Below are 20473 nucleotides of genomic sequence, written 5' to 3' on the forward strand. Positions count from 1 at the left end.
GCCGCTCACACTGAGCCTGGTTCTGCTGGAGGTTTCTTCCTGTTAAAAGGGAGGTTTTCCTCTCCACTGTTGCTACAAGCATGCTTAGTGTGTGAGGGATTGCATTCGAGTGAATGAGTCAATGCAATCAACTGGTTTTCCTTAGATAGAAAACTTTGAATCAATCTGACTGTATGATCTGGTGAACTGTAAAGTGCCTTGAGATTACATGTTTTGTGAATTGGAGCTATATAAATAAACTGAACTGAACCTGTAATTTGTTTTTCTCTTCATTTCTGAATGAGGCTTAATGTGTAAAAAAAAAGGTTTATAAATATCCAAACAGATCATCTGAAACTTTGTATCCATTTGTTTTTAAATTGTCTTTTTAATTTGTAAAAATATTTAAGCCAATATTACTACAGGCCTGGCAATAATTACCCTTCTTTTTGGCTATCGAAATTGTGAAAGAAAAATTCAAACAATATGGTAATAATAAACATAATGGAAATTATATAAATTTTTTACATTTAGCCATTTTTTTTTTTGTTAGAAAGATGTTTGACATTAGAGTGAGACAATAAAAGCTCCAAAATAACAAATCTGAAAAATGGAAAAAGTTTTCCATGTCACTTGCTTTTAACTGCTTACTGTAGATCATAAGTTATTATTGGTAGAGGTACGATTCTTTTACAGCTTTATATTCTACAGTTATATATTGTTAGGCAAGCAGTACTTTGCAATAAAACATGTCTTAAAACTTATTTCTTGCCTACAACATGTATAACCACTCAATCTGTATAAGAAAACTATATTGTTTGATTTAACAGTCAGTCCAAATATACAGGGGATCAAAATGGCATTAAAAACCAAAGACTAAAAGCAAAATATTCAGTACTTTGAACACTATATATTCATAAAAGTCACAAAGAGACAAAGATTTGGACTTTATTCTCCGTTATCATGAAAACAGTCTGAAAAAACAGCTATCAAGGTCAACACTAAAGTAAAGAAGGAAGTCGATTTTTTTCGGGTACTGCGTTAAACTGTGACTTTAATTAACCACCCAATACTCTCTCCGCTTATTCTACCTTGAAAACATGTCTTATGTTCTCATTTAAACAACTCTGTTGTTTATGGTGGACATAAACATGGTAGAAAACAGCTCCATCTTATGGGAACAAAGCATAATGCATGATGGGATGCAGGGATAAGTGTGACTCTTTCACAGGCCTTCTAAATGCATATTTATCACACATTTCTGTATTCTACAGCCTTTAATGCAAATACATCAGCAATAATAAAATAGTTGCTGTAGTGTTTTTTTCTGTAAATATATGACTTATTTTACTTTTTTTAAAATATAGGATGAACTTAAATTTTAAGAGTAGCTTTTATATCACTAATATTACATTAATCTAGACCCTTCTCAACAGAATTGTGGAATGAGAAACAAGTTTACTTTACTTGTTAGTGTATCCTTTAAGCTTATGCAATATATTTTTCTTTCTTATTTCTAATGTACAGCACTTTGGTGTGTTTTTTCCATTGAATTGTACATTAGAAGATTAGAAAAGGTCTAAGGATTGGTTTCTGAAGGTTTAATTAAAGCTTTCTTAAAGCCTGAGGTACATATAATTTTAACAGGAATAAATTAATCATATCTAAAATAGAGGTGAAAATCAGAGGGAATGCTTCTTTAAATAACTTTGTTAGACCTGGTCCTAAAATACAAGTTGAAGGCTTTGAAGCAGCAGTCCTAACCCAGTTTAGTTCCTATGGTTACCTCAAATGCTACTTCGCCTTCCAGAGATCCATCCATCCATTTAACATCATGCTTATCCCTGCTAGGGTCATGAGGGCTGCTGGTGCCCATTTCCAGCTGTCAAGGGCTGAGAATCCAACCTAGAACAATATTGCTGCAAGGCAGCAGTGCTACCCACTGGCTCACTGTGTAGCCCCCTTTCAGAGATTAAATAGCTACACTATATTGCCAAAAGTATTTGCTCACCCATCCAAATTATTGGAATCAGGTGTTCCAATCACTTCCATGGCCACAGGTGTATAAATTCAAGCACCTAGGCATGCAGACTGTTTTTACAAACATTTGTGAAAGAATGGGTCGCTCTCAGGAGCTCAGTGAATTCCAGCGTGGAACTGTGATAGGATGCCACCTGTGCAACAAATCCAGTCGTGAAATTTCCTCGCTCCTAAATATTCCACAGTCAACTGTCAGCTGTATTATAAGAAAATGGAAGTGTTTGGGAACGACAGCAACTCAGCCACGAAGTGGTAGGCCACGTAAACTGACGGAGCGGGGTCAGCGGATGCTGAAGCGCATAGTGCGAAGAGGTCGCCAACTTTCTGCAGAGTCAATCACTACAGACCTCCAAACTTCATGTGGCCTTCATATTAGCTCAAGAACAGTGCGCAGAGAGCTTCATGGAATGGGTTTCCATGGTCGAGCAGCTGCATCCAAGCCATACATCACCAAGTGCAATGCAAAGCGTCGGATGCGGTGGTGTAAAGCACGCCGCCACTGGACTCTAGAGCAGTGGAGACGCGTTCTCTGGAGTGACGAATCGCGCTTCTCCATCTGGCAATCTGATGGACGGGTCTGGGTTTGGCGGTTGCCAGGAGAACGGTACTTGTCTGACTGCATTGTGCCAAGTGTAAAGTTTGGTGGAGGGGGGATTATGGTGTGGGGTTGTTTTTCAGGAGCTGGGCTTGGCCCCTTAGTTCCAGTGAAAGGAACTCTGAATGCTTCAGCATACCAAGACATTTTGGACAATTCCATGCTCCCAACTTTGTGGGAACAGTTTGGAGCTGGCCCCTTCCTCTTCCAACATGACTGTGCACCAGTGCACAAAGCAAGGTCCATAAAGACATGGATGACAGAGTCTGGTGTGGATGAACTTGACTGGCCTGCACAGAGTCCTGACCTCAACCCGATAGAACACCTTTGGGATGAATTAGAGCGGAGACTGAGAGCCAGGCCTTCTCGTCCAACATCAGTGTGCGACCTCACAAATGCGCTTCTGGAAGAATGGTCAAAAATTCCCATAAACACACTCCTAAACCTTGTGGACAGCCTTCCCAGAAGAGTTGAAGCTGTTCTAGCTGCAAAGGGTGGACCGACGTCATATTGAACCCTATGGATTAGGAACGGGATGTCACTTAAGCTCATATGTGAGTCAAGGCAGGTGAGCAAATACTTTTGGCAATATAGTGTATATTTAGAGAGGAGCTAAGTATCTCATTTTTAATAGAATCAATCTTATATATAAATAATATAAAAATATTGCTGCTAAGAGCAGGGAGGGGGGGTGAACAGTTCAACAGCACTATGGCTCTGGGTAAGTTTGACATCTGCATTAAAAAGACAGCTACAATTATTCTTATTCTCCTTTATTAATGAAGATAAATATGTTGCTCTTGCTTTATGAGATCTGTTTTTACAGCAGCAAAGTTTTTCCAGACTAGGTAGGATTCCTGTAGGCATTGAGAGCATAATTTTCTCTCCAAATTTTATGGGTATTTTGCTTTAAAGTGCACAGCTCTATATTAAACCAAGGATGCAGCTTTCTATTTCTAGTTTTTCTTTTTCAAAGGGTAGTTTGCACAACAGCATGTGAAATTATCAGTGTTGCTTCCTGAGTGGTCAGTTTGATTTTATATAAGTTTAATTGAAGCTATGTTACCTTTTTAACTAGTGTGTGTATGTATGTATATATATATCCATCTTCTTCGGCTTATCCAGGGTCGGGTCGTGGGGGTAGCAGCTTCAGCAGGGAGGCCCAGAGGTCGCTCTACCCAGCCACTTGGGCCAGCTCCTCCGGGGAAAGGCCTTCCCAGGCCAGCCGAGAAACAGTCCCTCCAGCGTGTCCTGGGTCTCTCTCTGGGCCTTCTCCCAGTGGAACATGCCCGGAACACCTCACCAGGAATGTGTCATCCTAACTGGTTCCTCTCAACATGGAGGAACAGTGGCTCTACTCTCAGTCCCCGGATGACTGAGCTCCTCACCCTATCTCTAAGGGAGAGCCCAGACACACTATGGAGAACACTCAATTTGGCCAATTGTATCCGGGATCTCGTTCTTTTGGGCATGACCGAAAGCTGGCATGACCATAGATGAGGGTAGGAACGTAGATCGACTGGGGGAAAAAAAAGAAAAATCGAGAGCTTTGCCTTTTGGCTCAGCTCTCTCTTCACCACAATGGACCAGTACAGCCCACACTTCACAGCAGACACTGCACCAATCCGCCAGTCGATTTCCTGCTCCATCTTCCCCTCATTCGTGTACTACAGAAACATATACATATGAACAAAACCATACATCAATGATGCAGGACTAAAATTAATCTGTGCTCTAAAAAAAGAAAACTATCTGAATAAACTAAAATCACCAGCGTCCGTACTCGTTCAGTAACAAAACGTTTTTATTGGCTTCTCAAATCCGTTCATCTCAACAGGTATTGCCTGGGAAATCATGACACAAGGACTCTAGATCAAATAAGACAGGAACTGGGGAGAGGGGGAAGATCTGCTACAAAAATTTGGTATTGAGGTGACAAAAAAAAAAAAAAGCAGTACAAAAATGTTTTCATGCAAACTGGAAAAACAAAACAGATTTTTAGTGTTTTTGTACATTTTGTAAACAATATCCTTCTAGAGATCATATCAAAACACATTATGGCAAGTAACAAAAATAAGGGATATAATGAGAAGAATGTTCTATGAGGCATCTATAATTCAACACTGCTTGGCGTGGATGTTTCTTTTTTTACAGAAAACAAAAATAATACATTTGCATTTTGATGAGTCGTTTGCTCTAAAACTGTAAACACAGGCAGTGTTAAATGATTATACAATATGTCGAACCTATACTACAAATATGTCCACTACATACAACGCGTGTCCCTGCTTTTTTTTCCTTTAACGCTTTAATGATATGAGGTATATTTAGGTCAATCTTTTTGTCTTTTTTTTCTCTCCCCTCCATCTCATCCACTCATTTTTTTTCTCTTCTTTAAAAGCATAGTGTGTTTGGAGCGAAGTTGCTGGTCAGTAAGTCTTTGTTCCATATGATCTGAGCAGCTTCGAAGTCTCTGGCGGAGCTGTGGTACTCACAGACAGGGGAAAAGGAAGGAAAGAGGGGGGGGTCACAGGAAATCAACTAAATTAAATATCAACCCTGGCTGCCAGACAGATTGGCTTTAGCCAAGGAAGACAAAGAAGGCCATTGTTTATTCTTGTGAGTGCAGGGCTGCATTTTGGGTTCGGGAGATGGATTAAACTGGAGTTTTCTGGACCATGTTACTGAAACCCCTTCTTGTAAAGAATAAAAACAACAACAAAAACAAAGAGGTGAAGGATTTGGATTAGGTCCGTGATTATTTGCCTAAAAGGATCTGCTACAAAGTCAGTTTGAGTGATGCTATTGGTAAATAAATAGAAAAGGTATGTAACCAACATACCCGTATAAGGGATCCAGCATGTCAGCCCAACTCTCAAAAACACTTAAATACAAAGAGGTACTCTCAAAATATTGTATAACAAAATTATGGCAAATTGTCTTTTTACATCACCCGAAAAACCGGAAATAAAAATAAAAAAAATCCCACCCATTCTATCCCTCTTAATCTACCCCTCAAAATAAAAAGCACAAAATACCCTTAAATGCCCACGGCCAAACCCTCATCAAATCACTTGGCCGACCCTCCCATCAACCCTCCCTCCCTCCCTCCCTTTCACAGTTTTCTCCTCTTAAAAATAGCAATAACCATTAGCATAATAATCACGATCACATATGCAAATTGAACGGGTTATTGTTGTTTCCAATGATTTGTTTAAAAAAGTGCTTGTTTGATTCCATTGACACAAGGAACAGCAAGGAGTGGAGTAGAAAAGTGGTGACTTATTTAAAAAAAAAAACAACTAAATAAACGGCATGATCAAAAGATCGCCATCTCAATGCTCGTTGCATCCTGCACAGTTACTTCTAGATAGAAATTAGTCACCTGATGCTACAATACTCAGTAATGTTGAAACAACTAGATACGAAACGAGCCGCGTGAAAAACAACGGGCAACTCTGCTACAGCTGATAGAAATCCATGCAGACGCGGCTGTTAGAAATGTCGATGTCTTCACACTGAGACAACAGTACCATAATCTCGACAAAGCTATGCGCAGTAGAAACCAAACATTACCGTGTATTGTCATTTTTGTTGTTCTTACAAGTAATAAAATAAAAAACTAACTAAGAAACGAAAAAAAGCTTTGTAGTCTCAAAATACGCCTGTAAAAACTGTGCTAATTGCATCTCAAAATACAAAGTCTTATTACACAATTTTGCCTATTTTCCTGAGTTCATATGTTTCTTGTAACAGACAATATATTTTTTTTTTTTGCCATTTGAATTCTGGGCCTTTCCCTGACACAAAGTTATTATTATTGAAATCATCAACATAATTCATTACTTTACAATGGTATGATGATTGCTAAAAAAAATCACAAACAGTTCAGAAAAAGGAGGAAAAAAATAAGCATGTTCATAGCTACCCTCTAAATGTTTTTTCTTTTTAAATTACATTTAAATCTACGGTAAGTTCATATCAAAAATCACTACTCTTTAACAAAAACATATGTGACTACAAGATAAAAATGAGAATATCTTTTAAAAAATTGCATTTTGAGGCCATAAAAGACCCTCCCTGGTCATTTTGTATTAACAATTAATGGCAGTGTTCATAAAAAAAAAAAAACTTTGCTACAGGAACAAAACTGGAGCGTCTGTGGAGGCTCGGTGGACAGCGATGAAAAATGCCCCCCCCTTAGAGCTTCACCTCGTTTGACCCTTATCTGAAACTTTGGCTTGTTGGGGTTTTTGATCCTGTACTCACTGGCTCGCTGACGTCAGCTAACAAGCTGGTATACCCTGAGAATTCTGACACTGGAGTCCGTATTCTGTGGTCCACCTCTGCTCCCGGGTCGCTGCCGTAGCTCAGAGGGGTTCGCCGGCCGGACTTGAACTGGGAGCCGAAGGCCTGGGCGAAGTTCTCGATCTGGTACGTCGTTTCTTTCGGAGGGTTGAGTGGGGACAGGTCTGGGTAGCTGGAGCCGTTGGAAGCCCCTCCGCTACCTCCTGTCTTCGACTGCTGCCCCTTTGAGCCCTCGGAAGTGGTGAGTTCCTGCGGCGGGAGGTTGAAGGTGCCTGGGGAGTGTTGCTTCTCCAGCTGCTCGGTCAGCTCCTGAGACGGAGTCAGCTGCTGGTGGCTGGTAGATTCTAGGCTGAGGTGGTAGCTCGCTTGAGAGGGGGATCCGACGAGTAATCCATAATGTGACTTTGAGGAGGATGAAGAGGAGGCCGACGAAGGGGGAGCAATGGGCAGAGGAGAGGAGACGGCGGGCGGGTAGACGCAATCTAAAGGGGAGGAGCCGTACGCATGTTTGTCTGAGAACAGGGGGCCGGTGGGGCTGGAGCTGCTGGACAGAAGAGGGAAAGGACCCGTCGGGCCGAGGCTAGGGAAGGGTCCGCTATGGCTGGTGCGCTCCAAGGCCTGTAGGAGGAATTTGGAGTACTCGCTCATTACTGCCGTTTTGTCACCCCCATTGGGGGAGTCATCTTCCAATTCAGGGGTGACGGGAGCTGCTGGCTGGAGATCCACGTGGTGCGGGTGGTCGGACAGGTCAAAAGTCACATCGTGGTGGGGTCCCTCTGGTTTATGGCTGTAATGATCGAGCAGACTTTGCAGTACCTCGTCTGGAATGCCTGATTTATCGTGTTTGAGTTCAAGTGGCGAGGAGTCCAGCATGGCCAGGGTGGGCTCCGGCCCCAGAGAACCCTGAATTACGTTGTTACCCTGGGAAGCCATGTGAAGAGACCCAGCTCCATAGTCATTGTTGACAGCATGGAGATAGCGCCGCTTTTTGACAAACTGCATTGCATCATCATAGTTGCTGCTGGTGGTGGGACCTGGCTTGTTGCCCCCAGGCCCCTGAAGTAGACCCATGTTATCGAGGGCAGAAGCCTCTGCATGATCCATCGCATCAGGCTTCTGGCCCAACAGCTTCTGTCCATCTGCACCATCTTCCAGGGACATGAGGCCCTTGTCTAGCCCTTTGCGTCCGGTTTTCTTAAAGACCAATTTGGGGGAACGCCCCTGCATCGTTGGATCAGAGCCTGAGGGGTGCTCCATACTGAAGTCCTGTAGGCCCAGGTCACGGGCCATCCCCCCAGAGGAAGCTGCTGCTGAGGCATTCTTTTTCTTCTTGCGTTCCCCACCTTCGCCGTTTTTAGATTTTCCCCTCTTGCGTCCCGAGGTGGTTGAGTTTCCCTGAGAGAGTGAATAGCTGCCTTGGCCTAGCTCCGATTCACTGAGCTCCAGCATGTTTGGATCTAGAACCTTCTTTATGGCTTCTCCACAAGTCCGTTTGTGCTTCAGTAACCGGTCTGTTCTTGAGAAGAACTAAACAAAAGAAAAAGGGAATCTTAGAAGTGAAACAAAAAAAACCCATCTTGTTCACAAATGAAAAACAAACACCTAGCCGCATTTACAGATTGTATTCAAACCAGCAGAGTATTTTGGTCAGGTTGCTTGGTCCTGACCAAAAGTAAATTTTTATTTTTAGTTTGGTGCTGTTTGTATTAAAATTGTAGTTTTGCAGCTTCTAGCAAAGCAATATGTTTGATGATAATTTCTCCCATTGGTCAGAAATGACTGACAGGACTGAGCGAAGAGCTGGAAATTGAGTAAAACTTCAATGGCAGCAACAAGGTATGTCTCCTTTAAGCCATTCCTTGCTGGAACCTTGTGGCTTACCAAGTTTAATAAGACTTATGCTTTATGAATTTGAGTCCGACTAAGACTACTTCAAACAAAGGATCTGGGCCAAAGAGGGAAATTAACCCACAATCAAATTATCTCAAATCCGTAAGGACACTGAGGTACGTCAGCAGTCATCATAGCTGCTATCTGAATAGTGCTTTCAGTAAGGAAGGATGCTATACTAGCCCAAATAATTTAGCAAAGGGAGCTTCTAATGTTCCGAGCCAACACTAGGAGCTACTAGGAGTAATGTTAGGCGCAGCCTACCTCACAGTTTAACAAAATGTAATAATTTCTCCAAGTTTACACTGTGTCACTCATGCCAAGTACACACCTTCACACGTTTAGGGTTTGTTAACGGGGAGCTTCAGATTTTGTGCTATTTTTGTGTAACTTTTTGTTTTTGTAGTTCTTGCCCCAGAACGCTGTAGTCTTAATCAGATCATTGTCAATTATGCGAGTCTGACCTCCAAAAAGCTAAGGAATTCAACTCAGCAGTCCAGATCTCTTTTCTTACCCCAGATAGAGTTCTAATGTGGTAGGTGTGAACACACCCCATATTGTGACTTGAATGGTACCCAACAAGCTGAATGCTAAAGGCTTATTTGAAACCATCATAAATACTAGTGAATTTACATGGGAGAAAGAAGTTTGAAAAGGAAGAACATTACCTGTTGGCATGTATCGCAGCGGTAAGGCTTCTCCCCGCTGTGTGTCCTTTTATGTCGCTCCATGTGGTACTTCTGGATAAAACGCATGTTACACTGGTCACAGCTGAAAGGTTTTTCCCCTGCAAGAGACAAATGTAAAAATGTTACTTGGCAAAGATTATGATGGGAAAACATGCATCTCGACAAAGGCTTAGTATATGATAAATTTGCCTGCTGTCACTCACCACTGTGAATTTTCTCATGCCGCTGGAGAAGATATTTCTGAATGAAGCTCATATTACACTGACTGCATCGGAAAGGCCTCTCACCTGTGATATCAAGAACAAATACATTTGCACACAACATTAAAGAAAACTTTGCAACATGTAGAAAAGACAGAACAGAAATACTCTTTGTTTTTGGCATGAAGACTTATTGGAAACAATATTGTTCCCACCCAGATAAACACTACAGGTACACCATTTATTTCTTTGGGTTGCAACAGCTACTTTGAATGTAAAAAAAAACCAAGAGAAGATAAAATTGGATTAGTAAAATACTGTCTAAATCAGCAGTCGGATAAAAGTATTTTATTTACTGCTGTACAATAGTACCGATATTTTTTTAACCATTCAGGTAATTCAAGATTCCGAAAGACCATAAAAAATAAATAAAAAAATATATATATTTTTACAGATACAATTAACTGAATTTAGAGCAAAAAAAATATTAATAAATAAAGAAAAAATCTATCCACCTTTCATCATTTCAAATAAAAAAGTGTCATGTTTTTTGTAGGATAAAGAGTTTTCTGAGACAACAGCTCTAATGAAAGCTTTTGTATTTGTTCATAAGAGATTCTAAACAATATCTCATATTCAGAAGATTTTAAAAGTTGTTATTTATTATTTTTTTTTTTTTTTTTATTATTATTTTTTTTTTTTTCACAGATCAAAATAAAAACTCAGAATACACCAATAGAATAAAATAAAAAAATGTGATGGAGTGTGACAGAAACCCTTTAGGGCTTATACCAAGGCCACACCCGTAAACCAACAAAATATCAGGCAGCTCACATTATGAAAGTCCTTTCAGAGAAAACAAAATAGACATATACAGTAACATTATTTTTACATTTTAGCATTCAGATTTCAGGGGGTCAAATTTTTGTAAAATCACACATCACTGTCTTTTTTGGATAACAGTATTTTTTTCAAAGACTTTCTACCATTTATTTCTGAAGATTCCAAATATTTTCCATATTCATTCCATAATTTTGCACCACGATGCCGAAAAGAAAATTGCACTTGAGTTTTAATACTTAACGGTAAATGAAAAGACAAAGCTTGTCTAGTATTATAAGAATGCACTTGGCAGTTCTTAACAAAATATTTCTTAAAAGTATCAGGAGACTTACCTTGTTTTATCATAAAAATAAAGGTACATGTTTGATAAATATTAATTTCAAAAATATTCAACAGCTGTAATTTGGAAAAAAGAGGAGCACTAGCTGCATCAACTTTAGAGAATGTTGCTAAGCGAACAAAAGCTTTTTGCAAAAGTAGTATTTTTTTAAGATAACTAGGAAATGTACTTGCCCAAACAATATTACAGTATGACAGGTATGGATAGATTAATGAATAATATAGAGTTAACATCACTTTATTGTGAACAAAATTTCTAATCCTTCTCAAAATACCTAGAGATTTAGTGACTTTTTTGCAGACTGTACCAATTTGTTCTCTCCAAAGGAGTTTGTCGTCAAGTTGGACACCCAAAAAACGAACAGTAGAAACTTTATCAATTTGTTGGTTTTGAATACAAATTCTTATATTATCAAATGTGTAATTTTTGTGCCCAGCAAAAACCATGAAATTACATTTTTTCACATTCAAAGATAACTTATTGGCTTGGAACCAGGTTGAAAACTGGGCTAGATCTCTGTTCAAATTCTCTGTAATAGTAGTCAAGTCTTTATGAGAGATTAGAAAATTAGTATCATCTGCAAACAGAATAGGTATTGTAGAACTTGTGACATTAGCAAGATCATTAATGTAAACTAAAAACAATAAAGGTCCAAGGATGGAGCCCTGCGGTACTCCAAATTGTATTGAGTTTTGCTTTGAATCAAAACCATTCATTGATACATACTGATATCTATTTTTTACATAACTAGTTAACCATTTATGAACAAAACCTTGAAACCCATATTTAAATAACTTTTTCAGTAAAATTTCATGATGAACAGTATCAAATGCTTTAGAGAGATCCAAGAACACTCCTATTGTATATTCATTATTGTTTAACGCAGTTAATATTCTGTCAGTAAGTTCTACAAGTGCCATATAGGTGGAATAATTCTTCCTAAAACCATATTGATACTGATAGATTATATTATGTTTATTTAAATGTTTTAATAATCTTTTATAAATCAATTTTTCTAAATCTTTTGAAAAACATGGTAAAACGGAAACAGGACGGTAATTTGTGAACATACTTGGGTCACCAGTTTTAAATACAGGGATGACTTTAGCTACTTTTAAATCTGTAGGGACAATACCAGTAATCATTGACAGTGCACATATGTGTGTCAGAGGTTTGCTCAATGGGGTCTGCACATATTTTATCAGAGAGGCTCTAATGCCATCATGCCCTGGAGCTGAGTTTTTTAACTGCATTATAACCTCACACACTTCATTACTGTTTGGAAGATCAAAGCTATCCATTATTGGAAATGAATCTTTAATATAGTCAACTGGATCAATCGTTGTGTTTTGGATCTTGTTGGCAAGTGTGATACCTATACTTGAAAAAAAATTATTAAAATGACAAACAATTTTATATGGATCAGACAGAACAGAGTTTCCATTAACAAAAGTTGAAGGAAACTTTGATGCAGCCTTTTTTCTTTGTAATAATTGGTTAATCGTTTTCCAAGTGTTTTTTATATTATTTAAACATTTTCTAAACTGATTGCTGTAATATTTTTTCTTAGATGCTCTCAACAAATGAGCAAATTTATTTTTATATAATTTATATGTAGCCAGATTTAGTGGAGTTGGGCATGTAAGATATTTTTTATATAATTTATTTTTAATTCTAGAAGATTTTTTCAAGCCACTTGTAAACCAAGGGTTATTTTTCCTCACAACTCCATGCATTAATGGGAAACATTTATCAAAACAAGAATTAAACAGTTTTATGAACACTTTATAGGCAGAATTTGGTTCATTTTCATTATAAACTTCATCAAAAGAAATTTCTTGTATCATTTTTTTAAATTTGATTTTATTTGATTTACTAAAATTTCTAAAGTATTGAGTTTCAACTTGTCTTGTCTTCACATTTTCATTATATTTTGCAAAAAGAAATACTGGTAAATGATCAGTTATGTCTGTAAATAATAGCCCAGACATCGTATCATATGACAAAGTATTAAACAGTATATTGTCGATCAAAGTTGCAGATTGATTAGTTATCCTGGTTGGTTTGTCTATAGCTGGAAAAAAATAATTAGCATGCAGCATATTTAGAAATTCATTTGTCGGACCATGAATTTCACTTTTCAAAATATTAATATTAAAATCTCCCATAATATAACATATTTTGTCTTCTTGATTTATTTTTCCAAGAACTTTGTTCATTCCATCATTAAATTTAATAATATCAACATCAGGTGGCTTATAAATTTGACCAATCACAATATTTTTGTTTTTTGAAGTCTCAAGCTCGACAAACGTTGATTCTATATTAAATTCTTCATTATTGAGAATTAGATCATCTCGTTGAATAAATTTAAAATTTTGTTTCACAAAAATTGACAGCCCTCCCCCTGTTCGGTTCTGCCTGATAGTATGGACAGAGTTGTATCCTGGCAGTTCATATAAACCAGATTCTTTAGAATTTTCTGTAAGCCATGTTTCACTGAGGCCAACAACCGAAAATGAATGATTTAATGTAGATAGGAATGTGACTAAGTGATCATAATTTTTAGGAAGACTACGTATATTCAAATTGAGTAGAGAAAAGCTCCTAAAAATAATGGTAATAAAATATATACTACCAGAGTTTGATATTTGGCACATCTAATAGATTTATCCAAAAGAACAGATAAAAATCTATACAACTACTAGCAAGTAAATTAAACAAGTTTCAATAAGGGTTTTATTAAACTGTTCATTTCCAAGTAGACAGTAATAACAGTTTGCTAGATTTTATACACGAAAATCTAATCATATTGTCCAATAAAGACTAATCTGAAAATATCAAAAGGAATTACTAGATAAAAATAATCTTAGGTCAATAGGATTCTAGGTAGGGGGCTCCACACACAGCTGCAAATTTCATTCCCCACAAACCAAAATAGTAGATTTTAAGCTCAGTCTTATACTAAACTGTTAAAGATGCATCGACATACAGCATCTCTAAAAAAATGCTGATTCATGAGACACATTCTCTGAAGTTTAAAGAGTTTTGCACAGAACTACAAAAACAACAAAGTAAAAGAGAGGGTAGACTTTTCCTTTAAGTCTTTTATTAGGTTGGATCCAAAGAGCCAAGACAAGAATTCCCAGCAAAGAGAGTGACTAACATGATGAGAAACAAATGAGTAATCAATGAGTCATTGCTCCAGATTGTAAATGTCTGGTTTGGAGAAAAGACTGCAGTCTTTGGGGGTTCTGGGTATAAAGCTTATTACCTACAAACAAACACAGGTAACATGGTTTTTACCACATTTACCAATTCAGACCATCAGAAAATAAAGGACAGGTATTTCATTAAAGCTTAACAGCCTATAAGAGGTCACAGACAGGGCGTCATAAAGCATCTATTGCTCATTTGACTTTTTTGTAGTTCCCTGTTGTGGGATTTGTGAAGAGATTTAAAAGTGACTCAATTACTGCAGAGTAGGATACACTCAGGATGAATCAATAAACGGGAAAAAATGAAGAAAAGGCTCACCTGTGTGTATGAGCACGTGTCTACGCAAGTGGTAGGAGCTGCGGAAGGCAGCGTTGCAGTGCTCACAGATATGTGGTTTGGAGTTGGGGGATAAGCAGGCTCCATCCCCATCCAACATCATACCCTACAGAGGAATATACACAGAAATGTTTTTTTTCTCATTCACACAAACTTTTGTACTGATAGAGGAGGGGAAATCTCATTGATTAACCTTTGAAGGATCACTGCGTTTCCTCCGTGCTTTGCCTCCTTGCCCATCTCCGTTGCTCCTTCTACCTTTTCTACCTGAGGACTCTTTTGGCTCTTTACCTGGTCTTCCAGGAATCTAAAAAACAAACAAACAAAAAAACAGAAGACTTTAGAGAAAGCATCATTTGCATGCCTCCCTTAAGCAGAGCAGAAAAAATTTTTAAACACAAAGCCAGACCAATCATATGCTAAATCATTTGGAGACCAGGCTGCTTCTTACCTGTTCTCCCAAACTACGAACATTACTGAGGCTAAGGTCATGCAATAGCATGTTCTGGTGATTTTGGTGCTGGTTTCCAAAAGACATATCAGGCATGTCAGTAGCGTTCTTCCCTGTGCCCCCTCCGGGACAGTTGACCCCGACTCCTCCGCCCCCGCTATAGAGGGGCATTCGATAATCCAGCTCACTCAGCCGCTCCTGTTTAATGCCCATGCTGTGAAGGAAGCCCCCCGTGTTGGCAGCTACGGAGCCCTGGTGATCTGGGGGCGAATCTCGCTCTTTTTTCAGAATCATCTCTTGCGGAAGCTCGCCGATGACGGACTGGGATGCCAGGCGTGTAAAGCTGGTGACTGGTGGCAGGTGGCTGAACATAAGCATACCTGGTGCGAAATTGGGGTCCATGCCTCCATTGCGCAAAAACTCATTACCCAACTTGTCTTGAATAATACTCATGGTGGTGATTTACTTTGTGCCAGGGGGAGCAGGAGGGTGATTAATCTAATGAGGAATGCAGGAGGAGACCATTCTGGAAAAGAGAACAGATAAAAACATGTCTTCATGAGAAAGTAAAGTGGAAGAAACATTTAAGTTAGCTGTACTTTTAACACCTCAGAAATGATGTTTTGGTGTGATTATTACTATAATAAGTAACACAGTAAATTTTTTAGTCAAAAAGAATTGCATAACTGCACTATAGTAAAAGATGGAAGATAACAACCAGACAGACAGCAGCAGTTAAATTGGACGACATGATCACATTATACTTTTTATCTCTTTATCTTTCCGCTTTCCCACAAACCACTGAAACATTCCCAATAATCACTGAGCAATAAGGCTGCAAATACTCATGTACCAAGAGACAACCTTGTGACTAAAATTAGGACGTTTTTCAGCTCGACTAGTCCTAGCATATCTCTTTCAAATGCTGAAAAACCACAAAGATAAAATAAGCTTTTTAAATAGAAGGTGTATTTTTACAACATGCCTGTGATCCTTTTAAGTTTGCAAGACTTTTAAAAAGATACCAGGAAGGCTAAACGGACTACAGCAAAGTTGGAGCATGGCTCCAAATCTGCCTGATATGAATAATATTTGAACTTTATTGATCTCACACTGGAGAAATGTACTTCTGCATTTTACCCATCACCTTCGGGAGCAATGGCCTGCCATCGTGGGCATCCAGGGAGCAATGCGGGGTTAAGGGTGTTGCTCAGGGGCCCCGAATGGCAGTCTGTGGGAGGGGGGCTTGAACTCAGAACCTCAGGATTCCAAGCTCTATGCCCTAACTACTAGGCCGCCACTACCCCATAGAATATTATTTAATTTAGTAGAACTAGTCAAGCTAAATGCCAGATCCTCAATTAGCAAAAAATGTCAGCTCTAATAATTGTATTCTGTTTTTATAATGTCTCTCTCTTTAACAAAATCAACTAACAGTAGGAGAGGTAGAAATATTATTTAACAAGGTAGTTCTAGATGAGAAGTTTTTTTTATTTGTGTATTAGTTTCAAAAACAAGCGATTACAAATCCAACGCTTATCTCTACTTGCATTGCATACTATTTTAAAAACAGGAAACCGCAGTGTATTTTTGTGCAGTTTGCAACAAACACATTAGTTACCATTAACCTAGGTTTTCCCTCACCCTTCTTCTAATGGTGGCTTCAAGGACAGTGAAGTATATTGAAATGGTCAGATTTTTATTGACAGGTTTAGAAAAATGTGCGGGTTGTAAAAAAAAGGTGGGCTACATGGTTCTTGTTTTATTTTTTTCCAAATATCTCTGCTGCAAGCTATATCCATAATCTACATAATCGGAAGTTGTATTTTTATTATTATTTATTTTTTGTGATTTAAAGTTGGATATTAATGGAAAAAACTAAAGATAAGTAAAAACAAAGCTAAAAATTACTTAAGACTGAGAGGATTGTTTGACCGTAACAGAGCTAATAATAGATAAGAAGAAAACTGATAATTTATGTAAGATTTTAATCTTAACCAGACTGGAGTAGGATCATAATCTAAAAAGAATTTTCTTGCAGATTTCTCTTTTTCCCCCCATTTAAATTCTTAAAAACATCATACAGTAAAAGGCAGAAGTGCAAAATGTTACAGAAAAAACCCCAAAACAACCTAATATGATATCTGGAAGGTTTAATCCAGCTTGTATTGTTCCAAATTCAACGCCACATGTGACATGGACTGTTGCCAAAATATGAATGCTGTGGTCCCTTTACTGCTTTTAATGCACATCCATTTTTCCCCCCATAAGGAACCTAAAACATGCTGATTTAGATTGGGAAGAAAGGAAAAAAATGCAAACAAAACTCAGGAGACTGGCTCGATCACACGAACAAATTAATCGCTTCAGCACCCTTGCCTACAACAAAACAATATTTAGGTCAAATCCGAGGATACATTTCTGCGTTATGTTAGACAGCGTTAAGTCAGACGTGTAGCTAAACACGTACAGAGCGACTGAAGAGTTTATTGTTTAGTCTAGACCTGGTGACCATTTGGCAAAGCGACGCAGCACGAACAGAAAACGGATGAGCTTTTGTGATGCATAATAGTTAGCCAGCTAGTTAGCATAGTTAGCCTGCTACAATGAGACAATCAAAGCATCTCTGCGTCCTCAACCAAAACAATCAATCCTGTTACCTTAAAACCATTTTTTTATCCTTCAAATGAACCTATGCCAATCTTAAAAGTAAAGACAAACCACTCATCTTTGAAATAATCAACAAGAAAATAAAAAAACAACAATGTAGTGTTTAAGCGTGTTACCTGGAATTGCTATTAAGCTAGCTAAAGCTAAATAGGGCTCGTGATTAAATGCAGATCACTCTATTATTAACCCGTTGAGAAAGTAATACTTTTAGAAAGCGCCCATAAAGTGAGACAAACTGGATAGTTTGGGGGGAATTTGAGGCTCGCTTTATTAAAGTGGCTGAAATAGCACGTTTGCTTTGAAGTATTGCTCATTCTCCAATTCCCCAGCTTTGATGACGCCCGTGAAATCAAATCTGTCTGGCTGCGAGCAGCGCTGGCGCTCTATTTATTGATGGCTAACTAAAACTTTAATTATCAACGGATAAATCCCACTCAGACCGAGTGCTCAGTGAAATCCCGTGTAATTAACGGGTTTCGAGTATTTTTAAACTCTAAAAAGGCCGAACAGAATTAAAACTACTCACTTCTGAGGAGTTGTGTTTATAACAATCAAGCCGCCACGAGCTAGCAGGTTAGCTTCTTAGCTGCCCCTGTCTGAGAGCCGCATTAGGGCCCAGGCAACAGAAACAATGATGCTGCGACTCCGTGCATCTCCTGCTTGCGCTTAGCCGAGCAATTGTTCGCCTAATTCTCGACAAAAGGTCCGAGCTCGACGTCAATAAAATGCAGTTTGGCTTCCCACTCACCTACGCATGGCCGCAGCTAGTTTCAAACGTGCCTATATTGTGTCTGTATTCGCCGCTGATGGGGGTTTATAGCCAAAACATTGTTCTCCGGCGGCTGCTGCTTTCTTCCATCTTGTCCCGGAGCGGGGAATTATGGGTGCAGCGGACGGGTCGTGAGAGGAGACAGGCGAAGGCTGCAGAGGAGCTCACTGCAGCTAAATACGGGATGAAATAAAAATAAACCGTTTTCCGTAAATGCGTCAGACTTGAGGTCTTCTTTCAAAGTTCTTTGCTCAGCACATTTGTTTCCCCCAAATACGAAAAAAAAAAAAACTCCTAAGAGCACTAATCAGCTTTGGGATTAAAGGAATCAAGTGTGTTTGATATTTTATTAAAGTAAGACCTAAATGCAGCCTTTGGTAATTTGGGACAGAGCTTTTTTGTTTGTTTTATTTGTGCTTATTTGAAATTTCAGAAAATATGTTCTAATTTTCAGTTTTCCTGGTTTTCACATTTATGTCAGATGAATAATTAAAAATAATATAATTATTTCACAGTTGTGTTATACGGATAGGGGTTTAGGGCAACTAAAAGAAAAAACGAAACAAAGCTGATTTTTTAATTTTATTTTAGTTTAATATGGGGAAAAAAGTCAGAATTCTGACTTTAATCTCAGAATTCTGACTTTTTTTTCTCAGAATTTCTGAATCTCTGTGTTACTACCTTGTATTTTTTTTATTTCTTATTTCATATTATTTATTTTTATTCTATTTTTATTCCTAATTCACCTTTTCCTCTTTGTTTGCACCTTCTTTAAGTAGCTTGCCAATATGTGACCAGTGAATTTATCCGCTGTGAGATCAATAAAGCTCATCTAATCTAATCTATAATCTCCAAATTCTGATTTTTTTTTCTCAGAATTTCTGACTTTAATCTCAGGATTCTGAGTTTTTTCCTCAAAATTTTGCCTTTTTTTCTCAGAATTTTGACTTTTTTTTCTCAGAATTTTGACTTTAATCTCCAAATTATGACTTTTTTCTCAGAATTTCTCACTTTAATCTCAGATTTCTGACTTTTTTCTCAGCATTCAGAATTTTTTTTTCTAAGTATTCTGACTTTTTTCTTAGCATTCTGACTTTTTTCTCAGAATTCTGACTTTTTTGTCAGAATTTCTGACTTTAATCTCAGAATTCTGACTTTTTTCCTCAAAATTTTGACTTTTTTCTCAGAATTTTAACTTTAATCTCCAAACTTTGACTTTTTTCTCAGAATTTCTCACTTTAATCTCAGATTTCTGACTTTTTTTCTCAGCATTCAGAATTTTTTTCAAATTATTCTGACTTTTTTCTTCTGAATTTAATCTCAGAATTTCTAACTTTATTATTAGAATTCTGACTTTTTTCCCATATTGAACTGAAATGAAAATTAAAAATCAGTTAACCTTTTTTCCAGTGGCCTTAATGCCCTTCCGTAGAAACATCACATATGAAAAAATAGTAAAAATATTTTGTATTCATTTCTATTACCTTACACATCATTAGTAGCTAATTTATATTATTTAGCTGTAGTTCTTCAATGATCTGTTTTTTTAATTCCAATGTATTAAATGCTACTAAACATATATTAATAATTAGCGTTGACATAAAAATCATTATGCAAATAGTTCGAAAGTAACTTTGAAGTTTTATAAGGTTGTGCTGTCTGTGAATGTTTAATGTTGTTTTTTGTTCGCAAGATACAGTACGCTAAATCTTAATTCTAAAATGTGCCCTCTGACTCATGCCTCTTAGTTTGCTGTTTAAACTTTAATAATATTCATAATAGCACTGCGGGTATAACGGCAGATCCATCATATTTAGAACAAACCCGTATAAAAAAAATCTGTGGTATTATAAAAACATAAAGAAACATTTCCAAAACAAGTAGAAACATATTATTACAGAGAAAAGACAACAAACTCAACCTAAAATCTCCCATTCACTGTTGTAACTCAGTTATCAAAGAGCAAGGTCAAGTAGGTGGTGGAATAATCTTAAACTGAGGCACCATTTAGATATTATTGTTCTTATTGCTAATGACGTGGTGAACTTTATGTAATCTAAAAACAGAGAAAGAGGTAACACAATATCAACTAACATGCAAAGGTCATTCGGTTTAGATAGAGTGTCATGTTGTCTAAAGATAGG

At 37.8% G+C, this 20473-nt stretch overlaps 1 protein-coding gene across 2 annotated transcripts; it reads right to left on the minus strand.

Moving 5' to 3' along the window:
• Window positions 1-4400: 4400 nt before the first annotated feature.
• Window positions 4401-18464, minus strand: znf281b (zinc finger protein 281b). 2 transcript variants are annotated; one of them, XM_038298816.1, is made up of 7 exons: window positions 18309-18464; window positions 14891-15416; window positions 14633-14746; window positions 14422-14545; window positions 9705-9788; window positions 9481-9599; window positions 4401-8449 (listed from the first exon to the last, which is right to left on the minus strand). In XM_038298816.1, the coding sequence occupies exons 2-7, from the start codon at window positions 15341-15343 to the stop codon at window positions 6839-6841; spliced, it is 2505 nt and encodes an 834-aa protein (XP_038154744.1). In that variant the 5' UTR covers window positions 15344-15416; window positions 18309-18464; the 3' UTR covers window positions 4401-6838. The 2 variants fall into 2 exon arrangements, with proteins under 2 accessions (XP_038154744.1, XP_038154745.1); XM_038298817.1 differs by lacking the exon at window positions 18309-18464 and adding an exon at window positions 18087-18283.
• Window positions 18465-20473: the final 2009 nt, after the last annotated feature.

The sequence above is a fragment of the Cyprinodon tularosa genome, unplaced genomic scaffold (assembly GCF_016077235.1).
Source record: "Cyprinodon tularosa strain WSP-4 unplaced genomic scaffold, ASM1607723v1 ctg416, whole genome shotgun sequence".
Taxonomy (NCBI): Eukaryota; Metazoa; Chordata; class Actinopteri; order Cyprinodontiformes; family Cyprinodontidae; genus Cyprinodon; species Cyprinodon tularosa.